Consider the following 19,713-nt stretch of genomic DNA (forward strand, 5'->3'; position numbering starts at 1 on the left):
TTTTTTTTTAATAAAATTTTTTTTAAAGATTTTATTTATTTATTTGACAGACAGAGAGGCAGAGAGGCAGAGAGGCAGGCAGAGAGAGAGGAGGAAGCGGGCTCCCTGCAGAGCAGAGAGCCCGATGTGGGGCTCAATCCCAGGACCCTGGGATCATGACCTGAGCCGAAGGCAGAGGCTTAACCCACTGAGCCAGCCAGGTGCCCCTGAAGATAACGTTTTTAAGACAGTTGTTAAAAATGGATAGTTGACATATTATACTAGTTTCAGGCGTACAGCGTAATGATTCCGTTTTTGTGTATATTGTAGAATGATCATTCCAGTAAACCCAGTTTACCTCGGTCACCATACATAGCTACAGAATTTTGTCTTTTCTACAGAGTGCTGCGAACTCTTAAGATTTATTCTCTATCTCTCTCAAAAAAAGATTTAATCTCTCAGCAACTTTTAAATATCCAAAATGGTGTTAACTGTAGTCTCCATGCATACGTCTCTATATTTCTTTTATAACAGGAAATGGTCCTTTTGACTCCCCTGACCCCTGGAGTCCAGCCACCAGCAGTCTGGTCTCTGTAGCTGTGAGCTTGTTTGAGTTCTTCCTTAATTCCACCTACAGATGAGATCACATGGTTTTTGTCTTAAGACAGTTGTTCTGGAGGGGCGCCTGGGTGGCTCAGTTGGTTAAGCAGCTGCCTTCGGCTCAGGTCATGATCCCAGCGTCCTGGGATCGAGTCCCACATCGGGCTCCTTGCCCCGCAGGGAGCCTGCCTCTCCCTCTGACTCTGCCTGCCACTCTGCCTGTGCTCTCTCTCTCTCTCTGACAAATAAATAAATAAAACCTTAAAAAAAAAAAAAAAGACAGTTGTTCTGGAGAAAAAAAAAAAAACTAACAAAAAACAGTTGTTCTGAATGCGGGCTATGCCCGTCTCCTCTTCTCTGCACTGTTAGTCATGACAATGAGGAGAGAGAGAGTCTCGTATCGAAGTGACACGATTGCTCACAAAGGGACTTGGTAGTAAATCCCAGTAGTAGTACAGTAGGTAGTACTACCCCGTACGTAGTAAATCCCAGAATGAAAGTCACAATGAAACAAAAGTCCTACAGTTTTAATAGGAATTATGTTAAGTTTGACTAAGACTAAGAAAGTGGCCGTGATAGAATATGTTTACATTGAAATGTTGTATCATAGACTTGAGGAAACCAAGTCAAGTATTTTAGTACAATCTATTAAAGAATGGCGAATTCCTGATTACTTACTTTTTGGGAGGAAAATAACATGAAATAGATTTTTAAAAAACCAGCCCTGGCACGCAGAGACGGGTGGTTAGAGACATTTACGTCCCTCTGTCTACTTGGCCTTCGTCTCCTCTTGGCTTAGCCTCTGGACATAAAGATTTTAAGCAGAGACGGGAAAGGACCTTCAGCTGGTGGTCAGAGGATGTGAGTTCTGGTGCCCATCTGTGTCTAACTGCTATGTGATCTCACAGAAGTGCTCAGCCCTGTAGATCTTCTAGACTTTAGTTTCCCCATCTGTAACAATGGGTGTGATGATCAAACAGCCATTCTCTTACAGGTACAAAATGATTCTCTGCTGTCAGAATCAGGGACAGCTTATAGCTTTTGTCCATGTGCCTGTGTTTATACATTTCCCAAACTCCTCGTAATCAGCCTAGTGAGCATTTCTGAGGGACGGAGTTGGGGCTGCCTCTGCTGAGCTCCTGTCAGGTGGACTGGGATGGTCAGGATGCGTCCCTGCGAGCCAGTGGCCCCCACCGTAGGCCGGGAGGCCGGCTTACACTCCTGTCACTGGATGAGATGTGTTTAACAGAAGGACCAGCCACAGGTGGGTGAGAGAGAGAGCAGGAGGTGGGTAACTTCCTCCAGAGGGAGAGTAGGAAGGCCTCATTTCTTTTTAAATAAATTTCTGAGACGGCTTGTGCATTCTCCAGCAGCCTTTCTTGAGCGTCTTTATGCAGCCGGTCAGTGATTCTCAGCTGTGGCTCCCTAGGAACTCGCCTCCTATCTTCGGAGGCAGAATCCTTGGGCTTGGAGCTGGGTGTGTGGCGGCCTGTAACGTCTCTGTGGGCAGAAGAGAGCCTTAGAGAAGAACAAGATTGGTAGCCGGTCTGCTAGCCTGGAATGGAAACCCTAACATTTAAGACATTTCTCCTGATCTCTGGGAACTTGCAGCTTAGCAGAGGATTTAAAAACATGTGCCCAGAGGGCTTTCTGTCCGGCGGAGCTTTGAGAATAGTATGGACCAAACGTTATCAGGGTAGAAAGGAGGAGGCGGGAAGGCACGGATGGAAAGCTTCCCGGAGGAGGGGGTATTTCCATGGGGGCCTTGAGGGGAGGGGACTGGATTATGATGGAGTTGAAGGAGGGGAGGGTTGGGCGGTGAGAAGGCAGGTGGCCCTGGTGGCGTCTAGAAGTTAGACCAGCTTGCGGGAATAGTGGGTGCCAAGGCTGAGAGCCTGAGGGACTGGGGAAGCCAAGCTAAGGAGTCTGGGTGTCGTTGGACGGCAGCAGGGGGTTTTTGCAGGTTCCTTCTCGGGAGTTAGCACATTTGACTGTAGGATGATGACTCTGGCTGCAGACCAGATTGTTCTCCTCTGCCTCTGGTGGATCAGCAAATTCTGTTTGCCCAGAGTCCCTCTACATGGAGAGCTTTGGAAATAATTTGACTGTGAATTTGTAAATTAGGCCATGAAACAGTGACAAAGGGTAGCATCGTCATGGAGAGGCCATCTGGTTTGCCCAGGACCGTCCCGTGTTTATCGTACATTAGCTAAAGAGAATGATTGTACCCAAATGGCTGAAATTCTTTAAGAATCTTTGGAAAATGGTCTTTGTGCTCTTCATCACCAAATGGCCCATTCTGCCTCGGAGTTTAGGCGTTGGTACCCACTCCCCTCCCAGAGATGAGTGAACAAAGGGACAAATTCAGTGCCTCAAGGAATATTAAATACCTACGTGGTATTCAGTACCTACGGGGCCCTGGATTCCCAGTGCCAGTTTCAGTGTAGGCGGACACAGACATGAGCCAAATACTGACCTGGTCTCAGTGGTCCAGCACTGTGAGCAAGGGGGAATGGACCCCAAGTGCAGGTGGTAGGGTAGCCAACTCCCTCTGCGGGAGGAGGTTAGGAAGGGCTTTGCCAAGCAGCCAGTGATCAGACTGAGCTCTGAAGGTGGGTAGGGTGCACACGAGTTGGGATCGGGGTTGGGGTGGCGGCCTTCCAGGCCCGGGGAGCAGTGTTGGCCAGCTGTGGAGGAAAGCCTCCCGTCGGAGGAGCTGGAAGGCTCTGGTACCATCTGTGGTGACGTTTGGGTCTGAGTAGCCTCAAGTAAACGAGATGAAACATACAATCCTTGCAGCGGAAAAGAGTTGGGGTTACATTTGGTGCTAAATATTTATGGATGAAATTTCTAAGGATTGAGAGAAATACCTGAAATGCCCAGTAAAGTACAAGGAAGAATCACTCACAGCCACAGACTCAAACACCAGCCATTCTTCACATTCTGGTTGCTTTTATCGTCAGTGTGTATCTTACGTGGATGGTTAATGAAGACGTGCAAAGCACACTGTGTATATTGCTTTTTCCTGCTGCTTCTTGCTAGTAAATTATAAATAGCTACCCACTGTGTTCTGTACTCAAAGTATCCTTTATACAGCTGCATAGTACTCTGCTTTCATGTGTTGGCCAGGTTCCACCCTTGCTCTCAGTCCTCCTGGGGGAAGATCCACGAAAGGGTATGCAGTCTCCTGACATCCCACAGAGCGCAGCAAAACCTGCACAAGGTAGGGCTTCCGAGACAGCGGAATCTCTGCTGACAAAATCACATGGGAACGGGGCATCCGTCTAGGGCTGGGAGCAGTGGTGGTGGTGGAGAGAGACAGACATTAATCCAGTAGTCACAGAGTTAAAGGTAAAATTGTGATGCTTACCAAGGAGGGGGCCTGGTGTCCTGAGAGCATCTGAAAGGGGGCACTTGGCTTGGTGGGGAATCAGGGCAGGCTTCCTGGAGGAAGAGACCAGGGAGCTTCCATCTGAGCGATGAGTTGCAGAGAGTTTGCAGGGTGGCCCCCGCTGGGTGGAGGTCTTGCAGGGAAGGGGAGCATGGACATTTCAAGGAGAGAAGATGGTCTCCCAGCTGGATGCCCAGACCTGTGCACCGTGCACAGGAGTCCCCCAGTCCAGAGAAGTTGTGGTCTGTGTGAGGCTACAACATGGAAGAAAACATTAAAAGTTGATGAGGTGTTTTGGCTGTTTGACGTGTGGGATCTGGGGAATGTTTCTGACCCATAGATAAGATACACCCAGTACTTTCTCTACTGCAGACTAGCAGCAGTTAGCCAAGTGACCCATCGTCATGTGAAAAGAACTCAAATGAAAGGTTAGCAGTGGCCCCAGTGGTTGGATTTAAGGATACTGTGTCATAGTCAAAGGGGTCATCTTGGTCTTGACTGAAACACAGGCATAGCCCAGATTTATAGAATGACACTTATAAACGAATATTGATTTTCACAGGGAGGGGTTGTAAATTACTTTGCTTCCTCTTGGCAAAGTCGTTGGCTTTGCTTTGTTAATTTCTAGTCTTTTCAAGTAAAATAATCCTTTGAAAATGTAAAAAGAAGGGAAGGGAGGAAGGGAGAAGAACAAGAAAGAAGGGAGGATTTGCATGTACGTGCACACACGGATACTAAGCCCTCCCCACTGCCGTGTATGGCAGACGTGAGGTCCATAGGCCTCTTAAATGCAGAAGCACACATCTGAGTAGCATTGATTTATATGTGTAACGATTTATATGTTACATACACTATGTGTAACGCAGTTGCTGGCTTGGCTTTTGTTATAGGAATATTCTGTCTCTGGAGCAAAGTATATCATTGAAAGACCAAGCTACCTGGTGAAGGGATACCCAGTGCATGAACAGAGATATTTTTAAGCTGCTGTCTTTTGTAAGTAAGCAGCTTAAGTGCTGCTTCTTATTTTGATTTGCTTAAATAATTTCCTGCTGTCAGGATGAAGTAATTAGAAAATGTGGTGGAGAGGAGATGGGGCGGAGACCCCAAGAACCACACAGGAGGACTACAGCATGTGTGTCTGTGGTCTGCCAGGCCTGTCTCTGTCTCTCTTTCTCTCCTCTGCCTCCCTCCCATCTTCTTTCGTGGCACCGCTTCTAGCTCCTTGAATAGTCTCTTTCCTGCCACAGGGCCTTTGCACCTGCTATGCTCTGTCTGAAATAGTACTTCCTGACCCTGTTTGGGTCACTTCTCTATCCTCTGGTCTCGTGACTTTCCAGGACACGCCTCCAAGGCATTCCTTTTTAGCGCACCACCATTTCCTTTCCTAAAGCTGACACCATTTGTTGTTAAATTTGTATATGGGTTTTTATAAAGGGCTGATTGCCCCTTCTACTAATGAAACCTTCTGAAGGTCAGGGACTCTGTCCCTTCTGCTAACTAGTAGCCAGTTTTGGCACCCAACAGTGGAATCCCACTGAACATAGACAAAGTCAACTCCAAATGCCGGGTGTAGGCCCTGAGCGAGAACCTCACTCCCCCTACCACCACCCTGCTACCATCATGGTAGCGCACGACCTCAGCACTGGGTAAATATTTTTTTGTGATTGAGTGTGGAATGAGGTGACGAGACAGCTGTAGAATTCAGGTGTGTGGTCAGTAGTTGGCCACACTGTAGGGTGACGTTATTCCTGAGGTGTTCTCTTCTCCTCCCTTTCTATCTGGGCCTGGAATTATGATAGCTCTTCCTTATTAAGCACTTTCCAAGCTCCAGGAACTGGTGCCAACACTTCACATGCATCGGATGAGTTAATACCTAATTCTTACCACACCCTTATGAAGTAGGTTCTACCGTTAGTTCCATTTCACAGGTAAGGAAACTGAGGCATGGGGAGGTTTAGGTGCCTTGCTCAGGGTCACATGGCCAGTGAATGGCATGTCTGGGAATATGAACCTGGGTGGTCTGGCTTCAGACATCATGCTTTTTTTTTGTTTATGTTAATTTTTTAAAGATTTTTACTTTTTAAAAATTTATTCATTTGAGAGGGTGAGCAAGAGCATGAGAAGGGGGAGGGGCAGAGAGAGAGAGAGAGAGAGAGGGAGAAGCAGGCTCCCCGCTGAGCAGGGAGCCCGTTGTGGGGCTCAATCCCAGGATCCTGGGATCATGACCTGAGCCGAGGGCAGACCTTCACCGAACGAGTGAAGGCACTCCCAGCAACCATGCCATTAAAGCATTACATTCCATTGTCTCCCCAAACCTAGAGTGTGATGGGGAAGCCCTGGGGTGAAAGAGGGGAGCCCTTTGGAATTGAGCAGGGTCTGTGGACATCACCCTTGATCATCTCCCTTGAGGAGCCTGTGCTCTTACGAACGCAGCAACAACAGCCTAGTGACACTGAAGTTATTAGGAACCTTTCGGAGCCATGAAGGAGTGTGGGATGACGCGCTGGGTGTTCACGGTAGTCAGGCTCCTGGAAGTCTGGCTCAAGGGCCATTCGTGCTTTAGGCACAAGCCGCCTGGCCCCCAGGCTGGCAGGACTCTCCGCCATCAGCACCAAGGAATGCAGAGGAGGGCTCGCTCATAGCCCATTCCGCAAGCTTCTACCTCGGAACGTTCTGCTTGGTCGATGAAAGGATGGATTCTGGGCCACTTAAGCTCCAGTTGCCAAAACAGTCATCTAGGTATTTATTAGGCAGTTACACGGAACATGGCCCACGTAATGACCGCCATGGGAACACGGCCCACGTAATTACTGAATGCCAAGTTGTGTTGACTTCCAGCACGGGGGACATCAAGTTACATAAAACCAGCAGATACGTGGATGCTGGTGGGAAGGAATAGAGAGAAGGGAAGAAAAAAATTGAGCAACTCCTGTCTTAGAAAGTGGGTTTCCTTGGGGCGCCGGGCTGGCTCAGTGAGTGGAGCGTGTGACTCTCCATCTCAGAGTCAGGTGTTCGAGCCCCATGTTGGGGGTGGAGTTTACAGGAAAAAAAAAAAAAAAAAGAGGCAGAAAATGGGTTTCTTTGATGACACAAGTTCCCACCCAGTGGTTTGGAATATCCGCCCCACATTGGGGTCATGCATTCATGGTGAGGCAGGGCCGGAGGAACGTGTTGGTGAACGTGTTGGTGGTTGTAAGGAAACTCAGGTGACTTCAGCTTGTCTTAAGCAAACAGGGCACTGATCAGAAGGCCGCTGAGTATCTCCGTGAATCCAGGAATCCAGGGAGGATGCAAACACGGAGATCAGGCTGCTGAGATGGGACCGCTAGAGTCCCCCCCCCCCCCCCCCCCCCCCCCCCCGGGGGTCAGGAAGACAGCTCTGGGAGGAGCATGTGCAGGAGCCCCCCCCCTCCCCGCGGGCTCCCACCCCTTGTCCCCCGCTGGCTTTTCTCAAAGACCCCCTCCTGTGCAGCTCTAGTTCTTATCTCTGCCTTCTCAGCCTCTGTGGCTCCCTGTTGAGCGGACGTCTCTCTCCTGGGTTCCTAGTGATCTCCAGACTCGGGGGAATGGAACAGTAAACCTTAGCGCAGAAGGGCCAGTGATCCTTGAGCCCAAAACAGTGAATCCCGATTGTCTGATAAGGGAACGGGTGGAAGAATTGGGTGGGCGGGGGGGGGGGGGTTGGAGTACATCTATTTCTTGTTATTCTGGATGTTTTGGGACTTGGTACTTTTGGTATAAAGTAGATGATCCCTTGTATACTTTGAAATGGTTAAAATTTTATAAACATAAGCACAATTTCGTGTTATGTAACTGTACCCCCCTGCCGCAAATCCCATAAACCACTTCCTGCTCCCTCCAGGATCAACCCTAGTTCTCTTGGAAGGCGTGATTGTCTCTGTGTCACGGTCCTTACCAAGGGTGGGATCTGATCGTCCCTGTCTGGCATGAGCTCACGGGGACTCCGCTTGCAAGGACGGGCTTCCAGGGCCCCCTTCTGTGACACCTCCGGGTCCCGCAGGCAGACCCAGGCCCTCTGCCTTCTGCTCCCAGACCTGCCTCCACTTAGCACCTCATTGCTCCAACCCTCGTATCGGGGTTGGTTTTCCGTAGGGTCACCCTCCCAAGAAGGGAGCAGAGACTGACCAGATGGCCCCAGTGGGGCCCATGAGTGTCCCACCACCATCCGGCCAGCAGGAGCCACCACACTAGGGGTGCTCCTAGGAGGGTGACCAAGGGACTCAGGGCTTCTGTCCTCAGACGCAGACAAGAACTGTAGCACACAAACCTTTCTAAAATTAATGAGGAGCAAATGGAAATAAACCAAGAAAGAAACAACAACAAAAAGACAGAGATTAATGAGAAAGCTGGTTTCTGCTCTGTCATAGCTCATTCGGCCTCCAGGTCCTGCGGCAGCGGCTGGCACGGCTTCCAACCTCACTTGTCCCCAGCGGGCAGGCAGGGGCTGTGGTACCTCCTCTCCCTGGGGTCCCTTCACCTGTGTGACAACCAAAGCAAAAAGCAGGTCAGCCTGCACATGCCCAGCTCCAACCCCGGGGCCTCTCTCTGACTCAGTCCCGGCTCGGAGGGGCCTGTTGTTTGGAGGCTTCTGGGGATGGATACAGTGGATGATGTCACCCCTCCCTTCATCCCAGGACCTCTAGTCTCGCCAGTCCAACAGACACAGGTGGTGACTGGCCACCCAAACCACGGGGCACATTCCTGGGTCAGTGGTCCTCGATGAACATTAGAATCGCTGGGGGAGGGGGAGGCGCTCTGAAAACTCCTGATCCCTGGGCCTCGCTCCGGACCTATTTAATTGGAATCTCTTTGGGTAGTGCCTGGAAAGGATTTTTTTTTTTAAGATTTTTTAAATTAATTTTTAAAATTTTTTATAAACATATAATGTATTTTTATCCCCAGGGGTACAGGTCTGTGAATCGCCAGGTTTACACACTTTATAGCAGGTTTACACACTTTATAGCACTCACCATAGCACATACCCTCCCCCTCTCTCAACCCCCCCGACCCCCAGCAACCCTCAGCCTGTTTTGTGAGATTGAGTCTTTTATGGTTTGTCTCCCTCCCGATCCCACCTTGTTTCATTTATTCTTTTCCTACCCCTAAAACCCCCACATTGCATCTCCATTTCCTCATAACAGGGAGATCATATAATAGTTGTCTTTCTCTGATTAATTTACTTCGCTAATCATAATACCCTCTAGTTCCATCCATGTCGTCGCAAATGGCAAGATTTCATTTCTTTTGATGGCTGCATAGTATTCCATTGTGTATATATACCACATCTTCTTTATCCATTCCTCTGTGGATGGACATCTAGGCTCTTTCCATAGTTTGCCTGTTGTGCACATGGCTGCTATAAACATTCGGGTGCACATGCCCCTTCAGATCATTACGTTTATATCTTTAGGGTAAATACCCAGTAGTGCAATTGCTGGGTCATAGGGTAGCTCTATTTTCAGCTTTTTGAGGAACCTCCATACTGTTTTCCAGAGTGGTTGCACCAGCGTGCATTCCCACCAACAGTGTAGGAGGGTTCCCCTTTCTCTGCATCCTCGCCAGCATCTGTCATTTCCTGACTTGTTCATTTTAGCCATTCTGACTGGTGTGAGGTGATATCGCATTGTGGTTTTGATTTGTATTTCCCTGATGCCGAGTGATATGGAGCACTTTTTCATGTGTCTGTTGGCCATGGATGTCTTCTTTGCAGAAATGTCTGTTCCTGTCCTCTGCCCATTTCTTGATTGGGTTATTTGTTCTTTGGGTGTTGAGTTTGCTTTTTTAAAAGATTTTATTTATTTATTTGACAGACAGAGATCACAAGTAGGGAGAGGGACAGGCAGAGAGCGAGGAAGGGAGGCAGGGTCCTGGCCAAGCAGAGAGCCTGATGCGGGGCTCCATCCCAGGACCCTGGGATCATGACCTGAGCCGAAGGGAGAGGCTTTAACCCACTGAGCCACCCAGGCGCCCCTGGAAAGGATATTTTAAAAAATGTTCTTTGGGAGATTCTGATGCACATTTAAGATGGAGAATCCTGCAGGCGGCTTGAGATGAGGGACTTGGAATACCAACCCCCCCAATCCTATACGGACTCTCTCTGTGCCCCCCAAAAGGATCCTGTTCGTGGAACAGGATGGGGCAGGCTTAACAGTTCAGCCCAGCTTCTGTGCGTTCACTGTGAGCCCAGGACGCCGTGAACTCCTCAGGAGAACACTAAGAGGTAGACACTCGGCTTCTCTCATCCTGGTGTGATGCAAAGAAGGCTGGTAGCTTGCGGAGGTCTCGGGCCGCTGGGTCCTGCTGCCTAGTGCGGCCTCCTCCCTCCCCGCGGCTGCAGAGCCGGCTCAGACCCCCAGCGATCCCAGGTAGGGCTGCGCGCCAGGACTGGGCTCGAGTGACCCCCCCTTCTCCCCCGCGTGCTGACATTTGCCTTTTTCTCTGTAGCACGTGCAGCGCCTGCACCTTCCAGCTGCACAAGCGACCCTGAAGCAGAGCAGGAGGAGCGTCGGGGACAACTCACTCAGGGAGCCAACGGACTCGTCCTTAGAGAAAGGAACAACAGCTTTTGTTGCGAATCACCCGTGTCTCACCCCTTCCAAATCAAGCCCTGTACTCAGTCATCTGTGCCCCGGTGAGAGCCACTGATTAAAGCGTTTCCTGTGTGGGGCTCCTATTTTCTTGCCAAGTCGGAGAATTCATGTTCTGGTCGGTCGATGTGTTTCGGGCTCCCAACAGAAAATAACCGTAGTTGGGTGGCTGGTGCTTTTTCATTTAGAAAGCCCTGTTTGGAATTCTAATGAAAGTGTCAGGATGCCTTCTCAGGTGCTCCTCATTTGTGTCACTGTGTGTGTGTGTGTGTGTGTGTGTGTGTGTGTGTGTTAAGATCTTACTGTTTATTCCAGAGAGAGCACGCACAAGTGGGTGCAGGGGCAGAGGGAGAGGGAGAAGCAGACCCCCCGCTGAGCAGGGAGCCCGAGGTCATGACCTAAGCCAAAGGCAGCGCTTAACCCACTGAGCCGCCCAGGCGCTCCACCGGATGTGTTCTTGGAAAGTTTCCACATTTTTCCTTCCTTCTTCCTCCTCCCTGCCCCTCCCCCCTCCCCTCCCTCCGTCCCTCCCCCCTTTCCCCTGCTTTCCCCTCCTCCTGCCTTCCTGCCTCAGCTTAGATCTTAGGGGAGCTCGAGGGGGCTGCTCTGTAGAGGGATAGCCTGAAAAATCCTCCAGGCAAAGGCTGTCAACCCGATTTTCTTTTCGGTAAATCTGTTTTTTGGGTAGGTTTGTTTTTTTTTTAGTGTTAGGCTTGATTTACGCAAAGTCCACTGACAGCTTCGGAAGAGGGAGCCTTCCATCTGGAGAACGCAGACCTTGCTCTGAAGATTCCCCTTCTAGGATGCGTTCGTCAGGGGAGCCCGGTTTCTCGGACTGTAGTGTAAACCACTCCTCCTGTCACCTGCCCCTGCCCCCTTTCCAGCGGGCTTAATACATTTAGAAGAGGAACAAAACCTTCCTCCAGTATTTCTCTGAAAGAGCTACTTTAAGTAAATATACTCTGCAAACATGACAGCCAAAACCAGATTTAAAATGAGCTAGAAGGCACCTGGGGACACGTCCACACGGACTGAGGGAGCAGGAGGAGGAGGAGGAGGACGGGCCGGGCCCAGAGCCGGGAGCCTGAAGACCGGACCCTTGGTCTTTCCTTCACGTTATAACCCGGCATTTTCCTCGGCCGTACCCTACGTCCTTTTTAGTTTTTAAAGGATTCAGTGAGAGTCAAATTTCCTTCTCTCATTTAGGACCACAGTAATCGGTTTGTGAGGTAAATGAGGAACACAACATTAATAAATAAAGGAGGAAAAAAAAAAAACCCAAAACAATAAAACAAAGTTCATTTATTCTCTTCTCAATTTCCAGCCACACAGTAAAGGTGTGTGTGTTCTAACAGGGATTTCATCCACTTTGGAAAACAGACAAATGCTTGATTACACCTGCTTGTCTGTTCGGGGGTGTCTGAGACTACAGTTGTCCATTATTTTGATGTCTAGTCATCATTAAAAATAAAAAAAAAATACTGTGTTACGTGAAGGCTGTGACCTGAGGCCCAGAAAAGAACCTCTTACAAAGGACATAAGCAGCTGGAGGAAGCCCATTCGAGTGGGTTGGCATCCCAGGTCCCTGGGCTCAAGCAGATGCCGGCACGGTCGCTGTTCAGGTTTTTCGAAATGGGTTGAGTCTGATTCCTTGATTCAGTTTAGGTATCAGATCTTAAATGCCCATACTTATTTAAAGTTGGTTTTTTTTTTTTTTTTTCTGTTCTGCAAATCAATCTTCTTTTCACTTTCTGATCAGTCAACTCTATTGTTTATTCTTATTTTACCTTTCTTATGTCTCAAGGAGTTATTTCCATTTTGAGCAATCACCTTGGGGCCAGGATTGCAGTTGAGGTATTTTACTTTTGGGGTATATAAGAATGTGAATAATTTTGTGAGGGATTGGGATTCCTTTGGGAAGATCTGTGTCATTAAACATGGTAAAACATTCCCACCTGTCTTGCTTCAATTTGTTATTCCTTTCTGACTTGCACAGGTGCAGATCTGTCAAAGCCTGGACTTTATATTCCAAGCAGGTGTGATGGGGTCTGGGTTTGCAGAGGCTCCTGGGAAAATGTCCCGGGCCCTCCATGCAAAAGCCACTGTGCAAAGCGGCCATTTTCCCAAGGTCTCTTGACTGACCTAGAGTTAACTGAAACCTATAGATCGTGAATTCTAAATAAGTTTTAAAAAATGAGTGTGCACACGATACATTTAACTTAAGGTGGTTGGGTTTTATTTTTTTTAAAGATTTTATTTATTTGTCAGAGAGAGGGAGAGAGAGTGAACACAGGCAGACGCAGAGGGAGAAGCAGACTCCCTGCCGAGCAAGGAGCCCGATGTGGGACTTGATCCCAGGATGCTGGGATCATGACCTGCGCCAAAGGCAGCTGCTCAACCAACTGAGCACCCAGGCGTCCCAAGGTGGTTGGTTTTAAATGCATAACTGAGAGGATGGATGGGTCACGTGTGCGAGTTCAGCTTAGCACCCAAGGCTTGGCCACTCTTAATAATGGCCGTGACTCTGCTCCACTAGTTCCTTTAAAGGAGCCGTCTGGCCTGTCTGGGGGCAGCCCGAGGAAAGGGCTTGCCTTCTGTCCACGGGTGGCAGTGATCCCGCTGGTGCTGCTGTCCTTCTCTGAGCTGGTGGCCCATCCCCACATCCCCCGGGGATGTGCGGGTTTGGAGTTCCCAGGTCCTGGCAACCTTGCGGGCGGTGAGAAGTACTTCACCCCGAGGCTCCTTGGGTCTGCTCTCACTGGCCCCTCCTTGGGTCTGGGGCAGCTGTGGCTGTTTTGTTCATGAGAGCAAAGAGCTTCTGCTAGGTTTCACCTTCACGGCGAGGACGTTTGGCACAGAGTCATCACGCCGAGGACTAGAGCTTTTCCTTGCTGCAAAGGGGCATTTCCAGGAGGGGTGGGTGGTCGAAGCTTCTCCAGCAGATTAAGGCGATCCCAGTCCGAATTGTCCTCCTGGGGATTCTGTATCTTTTAGAGCGAGCCTCCAGCACTCCCGTAAGTATGTATTTTTCTTATCTTTATTTTAAAAGTGCCCTGTGGCCCATGGCGTACAATCAGCCCTCCACATCCACCTGTAAATCTCCTGCTGGGGCTCGTTTGCTGTCTGTGGCTCCGCGACTGCAGCTTTGCCTCTGATAAGACAGGCAATAACCGCACTATATGGGCCGGGTTTGCTTTGTCCGAGTGGGAGGGTCACACGGGGTTGGGGAGGGAAGCTTCAACACCAGGAACTCCAAGCTGACAGCACTCAGAGGGCCACCAAGGCCAGCCCTGGGTATGGTGAAGGGGACCTGGGGGGCTGCCAGACTGCTGAGCCATCCGCATTCAGACTTTATTATTTTTTAAAAGATTTGTTTTAGAGAGAGAGAGAGAGCACAAGTGGGAGGGGCAGAGAGAGGGAGAGAGACTCCAGCAGACGCTGGAGGGCTCTATCTCCCCACCCTGAAATCACCACCTGAGCCGAAACCCAGGTGCCCCCAGAAGTAGGGCTTTAAAGGGCAGAGAGTTCGCGCTCAGGTGAGAGTCGGAGGCCGTGCGGGGTTGGGACTGGCTGGGAACCAGCCGGGCTGTGTCACGGCCTGCCCTCCCAGCTTGGATGGGTGTGGAGGGCGATTTGTTCCAGTCCCTTCCACAGAGGCCAGGACAAGGTAACGCGGAGGGAGAGCCACAGCCTTGTACAGACCTTACCATCTAACTTTGGGAGACCTGGTATCCCACTGAAGAAGTGGAGTAAAGCATTTTTCCTTCTTGCTGCCTGCGTTTCCTCAGTTTTTCGTTCCTTTGTTGGGTGCCAGGAGCTTCCCCAGGGCACCACGGTGAGGGCTCTGGAGTGGGAACACCTGGATTTCAGTCCTGCCCTGCCGTGTCCTGGGTGAGTGACCGGGGCAAAGTGACCTAGAACCTCTGTGCGTCTCAGCGTCTGTCCACGTACGTTGGAGGATTACAGTATCTGCTTCGTGACGTCACTGTCCAGCACTGTGTATCGGTGCCGGCACAAAAGAAGCCTCCGTAAGTACCAGCTGTTACCATCTGCATCTCGTGTCATTATTTGTGGAAGGCATTTGGCCTCCTGCCCACTTTTTTTTTTTTTTTTTTTTTTTTTTTTGCTAAGGATACCAAGGCTCCGAAGAGCTAATGAGTGCCAGAGCCAATTTCCAAATCATGGTCTGTTTTGTCTCTCAACCTCATATTCTTTCTACCACTTTCTGCCACCTCCGATTTGTCACCTGATTGTCCCCAAGGCTTGTGCATCCTAGATCATTCAACCTAAGGGGTTTACAAAAATGAGCTCCGAACATTCCAGCAGAGTGACAGAGCAACTAAGTTCTCCTGACAGGCGTTGGAACGAGGTCAGCCGCTTCTTGTTGAGGTCAACGAGAGAGACTTTCTGCTCTGCTTTCCTATCCCTGGAATGTGATGTTTGTAAATAGCGTGTTTAGGAAGCCCGCTCCCTTCCTCTGCCCCCAACGAGAAATCTCTGTTCCTTTTCCTCCGGGAACTGACACTTATGTTGGTTTCATGGACGGGGGCAACTCTCACGGCCGTTTCAGTGGGGTGACTCGCAGGGACGGCCTGTGTGTAACCGGGTCGTTGCTGGAAGTGCTGGGTTCGCGGTGGGAAAGCGCCATCCGGAGATGGTTACGTGTCCTTGCATAAGGGAAGTTCTGCAAGGGTGAGGATGCCGCCCTGTGTTCATAGAGTCCCCTGGTCTCCCAGCCCTGATAGTTCACTAAATCAGTTCCACAGTCGCGTATGGGCTCACCCGATTTGCATTTATTAGGCTCCTACTGTGTGCTCAGTATGGTATGGTGCCCTGGGGGGTGGGGGTAGTGATGAGCCCTGTGAGGAGTAGAAGAAGGTAGAGCTCGTGCCTTCAGGGGTCTCTCGACTTGCTAGGGCCGTGAGATGCGGCCTGTGTGACTCTCAGAAGCGTTGCAGACTCCACTGCGGGATTCGTGACCGTCCGAAGCAGTGGGGTTTGAGATAACCAGCGGGGACTGGGGGAACTGGACAGTGTAAGCCCACCCCCTCCACCTCGGTTCCAGGTCTCCAAGCTCGGATCGAAAACAAAGGCTCTGAGGCCACATAAAGCTGGTCTGAAGCTGAATCATGTCCACTGCCATGTGTTTTGACTCGTATTTAAGAATATCCAATAATGCGGGGCACCCGAGGGGCTCCATTGGTTAAGCATTCCCAGACTTGGTTTCTGCAGCGGTGGTGGTGGTCTTGGCGTTGTGAGATCGGCCCCACACTGGGTTGTGTGCTCAATGTGGAGTCTGCTTGGGATTCTCTCTCTCTCTGCCCCTCCCCCTGCTCTCTCTCTTTAAATAATAACATCTTAAGAAAAAAGAATATCGAATAATGATGCTGAATTATTATCAGTAGTTTGTGGCACTCACTTATATTGTAATCAAGTCTCAAATTAATAATGCAGCATCTGACCGAGGTACTGTTACCTCTCTGGGTTCCAGGAGGTGAGAAATAATGGGTTAGAGATGTTGAGGTCTTGGGGCTGAGGACCAAGAAGTTTTTGACATCAAGGAGTAGGAAGACCAGGTGGAGAAGAGGTTTGGGAAAAGTGAGGAATCTAATGAGAGATCTGTGTACGGAGAAGGAGGAAATATCCTCTAGGGACAGCTTCTGAAGTGGCTTAAATATTAGGCCCTGGGTATGAGAATTTGTCCTGTGGACAGTACGAAGCCGTTAGAGGTTGGGATGGAAGGGCAGGCTGTTCATCTGATGATCCTATACACGGCGGTTTGGGAGTCGGTAGAGCCTCTCGGCAGGGAGGCTAGGACATAGCCCTTGAAGTCTGGAAATGACCATCAATTCTGGACTGGGTGGGAGGGTCCTAGAGACGAAAGTGGCCATTAAACATCGGGGACAGGAAGAAAAAACCAGGCAACTTATTTTAACGGTGCTCTGATGGTGCGTGGGGTGCCGGGTGGGGGAGCCTGGCTCCTGTAAGGCAGCTGGCCAGGGCTGAGCTGCAAAGTGGAGGTGAATTACTTAATCATCAGGAATGAGGTATTGATTGAGAGAATAATCGCTCTGCCAACATCAGGACACAGCGTCCTTTACGTTACAGATTTGCGTTCGCCGTGACCTCAGTGAGATGAACTCAGGACTGAGAATAAAAGACAAGGCCAAGTCAAACCTTTCAGGGGATATATATATATATATATATATATATATATATATATATTTTTTTTTTTTTTTTCATGGTGTGTTTTTGGCAGTAGGACTCTGAGCTAGTGGGGGCCTTCTCTTGAATTTAGGTGGGGGTTCTTATGTTGTTACTTCTGAATCTTCTTCCTCCTATGAAGGTCTCATTATTATCAATAGAATTTAGAGACTTACAAGATACGTGCTGCTTATTCGAGAAGACGGCGGGATGCACCCCTCCCAGTCATCGTGTCCGAACAGATGCTAAGTCTTGGGCGGCTCATTTCACAAAGAGGGACCCCTATCACCTGGGGGCTGTCACCGCCGCTGCTGCCACAGTGGAGAGATTAAAATACGCGCAGGAGCCCCTACAGACCTGCCTCGTAACTTGAAACCTTTTGAGGTCAAAGAGGGAAGACATTGTTATGGTGCCAGGTTTCTGTGGAAATAAGGGGGATTCTGGAAACATGGTTGCTGATTCTGAAAAGAGAGACCACAAAAGAAATATACAATGTTGCTTCTGGACAATCTCAGTTGAAAAAAGATGCCTGCGAGGTAGAAGGGAAATGCTCAGTAGACCCTGGGGATCAGAACCTGAAATTTGGCCAGAGATCAGGGGAGCCACCAAGCGTGGCCATGGATTTTGTGGATCGACAATTTGGTGATTATCTGCATGGAGGTGGTACTCGAAGCCATACTAATGAGTGAATTTCTGGTGGAGAGCGGGGAGAGGGAGAGCAGCAGGAAATGGGGTTTGTTCATTCAACCCACAAATGTTTGAGGGGCTCCTGTGTGTTTGGCAGTGGGCAGAGGTGAGGCCTGAGGGAAGGGAGCAGCCGAAGGAGGTTGCTCAGGTGACTCAGATGTTGGGAGCACGTCGGGAGGGCACTCTAATGTCTTAGTAGTCAAGGGAGCAGAGCTTGTGGAAAACAGGCCAGTGGGGGCGCCTGGGTGGCTCGGTCAGTGACGTGTCTGCCTTCAGCTCGGGTCAAGTGCCCGTTGGGTTTACCGTGGAGTTTCGGGAGAGCTGTGGGGCTAGAAACCAGGGGATTAAGGGGATTAAGGTGCTGCTGAGAGGGAGGAAGGGGAGGCTGAGCCCAAGGACCACGGTCTACCCTTGCAATGCCAGCAAGAAAGGGAAGGAGAGAAGGGGACCTGGTTTCATCCTGCCGCCTTCCCACCTCTGGCTTCAGGACAGGCAAGAACCCTTGGCAGGATGAGGCTAGAATGAAAGAGCTGAAAGTGACCCGAAGCGCGGGTCCGACCACACTGTCTGGGCTCAAGGGAGGTCAGGTGGGGGAGCTACACATGCGCTCCGGCCGCGCTGGAATGCGACAGTGAGGAGGGGACGGCTTGAGGACACATGATCCCAACAAATGACAGGACAGACACTTGGAGGAAAATGAGTAATTGTGAAGACTTGACACTTGGATGCTTCCATGCTTTTTACTTAGTAGTAAATAGGAAAGTAAATGTAGACACTTTCCCTTTTTACGTTGTAGGCGGTTTTTCCAGCTTTATTGAGGTACAGTTGACAAAACTGTAATGTATCTAAAGTGTGCGGTGTGAGCATTTGATACAGGTATACATGGGGGACGGGTCTGTGACACTGAGTTCGTGAACACACCTTCACCTCACGTATTTACTCTTCCAGTTTTTGTTCGGGGAGAACTCGTAAGTTCTGCTCTTAGTAAACGTGAGTCGGGCAGTACAGGGCTGTCAGGCAGAGCGACCACGTTGTACATCAGATGGAGGCGGGTACCCGTTCACCAGCCCTCCCGGTCCCCCCACCCCCCAGCCCCCGATAAACCATATTCTCCTCTGTTTCTAGGAAGTGGACTGTTGTGTTTTAGTTTCCACATATGGGATCCCATGCAGTGTGTTTTTCTTTTCTTCTACTTCTTCTTTTTTTAAAAGATATTATTTAGTATTATTTTTTAAAAAAAGATTTTATTTATTTATTTGACAGAGATCACAAGTAGGCAGAGAGGCAGGCAGAGAGAGAGGAAGGGAAGCAGGCTCCTTGCTGAGCAGAGAGCCTGATGCGGGACTCGATCGCAGGACTCTGGGATCATGACCTGAGCCGAAGGCAGACGCTTCACCGGCTGAGCCACCCAGGCGCCCCACAGTATATTTTTCTTTCTCTGTCTGGCTTATGTCGCATCCTAACGCCCTCCGGGTTCATCCACGTTGTTGTGCACGGCAGGATTTCCTCCTTTTTGGTTTTAAGATCAAATGCTATTCCATTGCGTGTATATATTGCATTCGTTTTTCCTGTTCATTCACCCCGGGCATTTCGGTTGTCTTCCGGTCTTGGCTCTTGTGAATTGTACTGCAGTGAACCCGGGAGTGCGGGCTTCTTTTTGAGGTGGTGATTTCATTCCTTTGGATACGTACCCAGTCATGGGCTTGCTGGATCACAGGGAAGCTCCTTTACAATTTCTTGTGGAACCTCCGTGCTGTTCCCCCCAGCAGGGCACGAAGGTTCCTGCCTGTCCACGTCCTCATGTATTTGTTCTTTCTTACGTTTTTGGTAGTAGACATACTAACAGATCGGAGACGACATCTCCCTGTGGTTTGATTTCCATTTCCTTGATGAGTGATGTCAAGTACTTTTCACATATCTCCTGACCATTTGGAGAGCTTTTTTGGAAAAATGTCTATTCAGGTCCTTTGCCCATTTCAAAAAAAAAAGATTTATTTATTTATTTATTTGACAGACAGAGATCAGAAGTAGACAGAGAGGCAGGCAGAGAGAGAGGTTGTAGGAAGCAGGCTCCCTGCTGAGCAGAGAGCCCGTGTGGGGCTCGATCCCACGATCCTGGGATCATGATCTTAAGCCCAAGGCAGAGGCTTTAACCCACTGAGCCACCCGGGCGCCCCTCCTTTGCCCGTTTTTAAACGGGGTTGCTTTCTGCTGTCGAGTTGTAGGAGTTCCTGTGTCCTGTGA

General features: G+C 49.7%; 1 protein-coding gene across 18 annotated transcripts in view; it reads left to right on the top strand.

Annotated features, from left to right (window-relative positions):
* SPATA6L (spermatogenesis associated 6 like) overlaps positions 1 to 10,664 on the top strand; it is a 51,389-nt gene extending 40,725 nt beyond the window's left edge. For 9 of the 18 annotated variants that reach the window (XR_014301587.1, XM_082694364.1, XM_082694356.1 and 6 more), the window contains 2 exons: positions 3,709 to 3,802; positions 10,436 to 10,664. Coding sequence is in view for 16 of the 18 variants with exons in the window: in XM_082694364.1 (XP_082550490.1) it covers positions 3,709 to 3,802; positions 10,436 to 10,636 (295 nt within the window). In the remaining 2 variants the exon portion in view is untranslated. Of the gene's footprint in view, positions 1 to 3,708; positions 3,803 to 4,860; positions 4,964 to 10,435 lie in introns of those variants that run through there. The other 9 variants (XM_082694357.1, XM_082694354.1, XM_082694358.1 and 6 more) reach the window with 3 other exon arrangements.
* Positions 10,665 to 19,713: the final 9,049 nt, after the last annotated feature.

The sequence above is a fragment of the Mustela nivalis genome, assembly GCF_964662115.1.
Source record: "Mustela nivalis genome assembly, chromosome: 13".
Lineage (NCBI taxonomy): Eukaryota > Metazoa > Chordata > Mammalia > Carnivora > Mustelidae > Mustela > Mustela nivalis.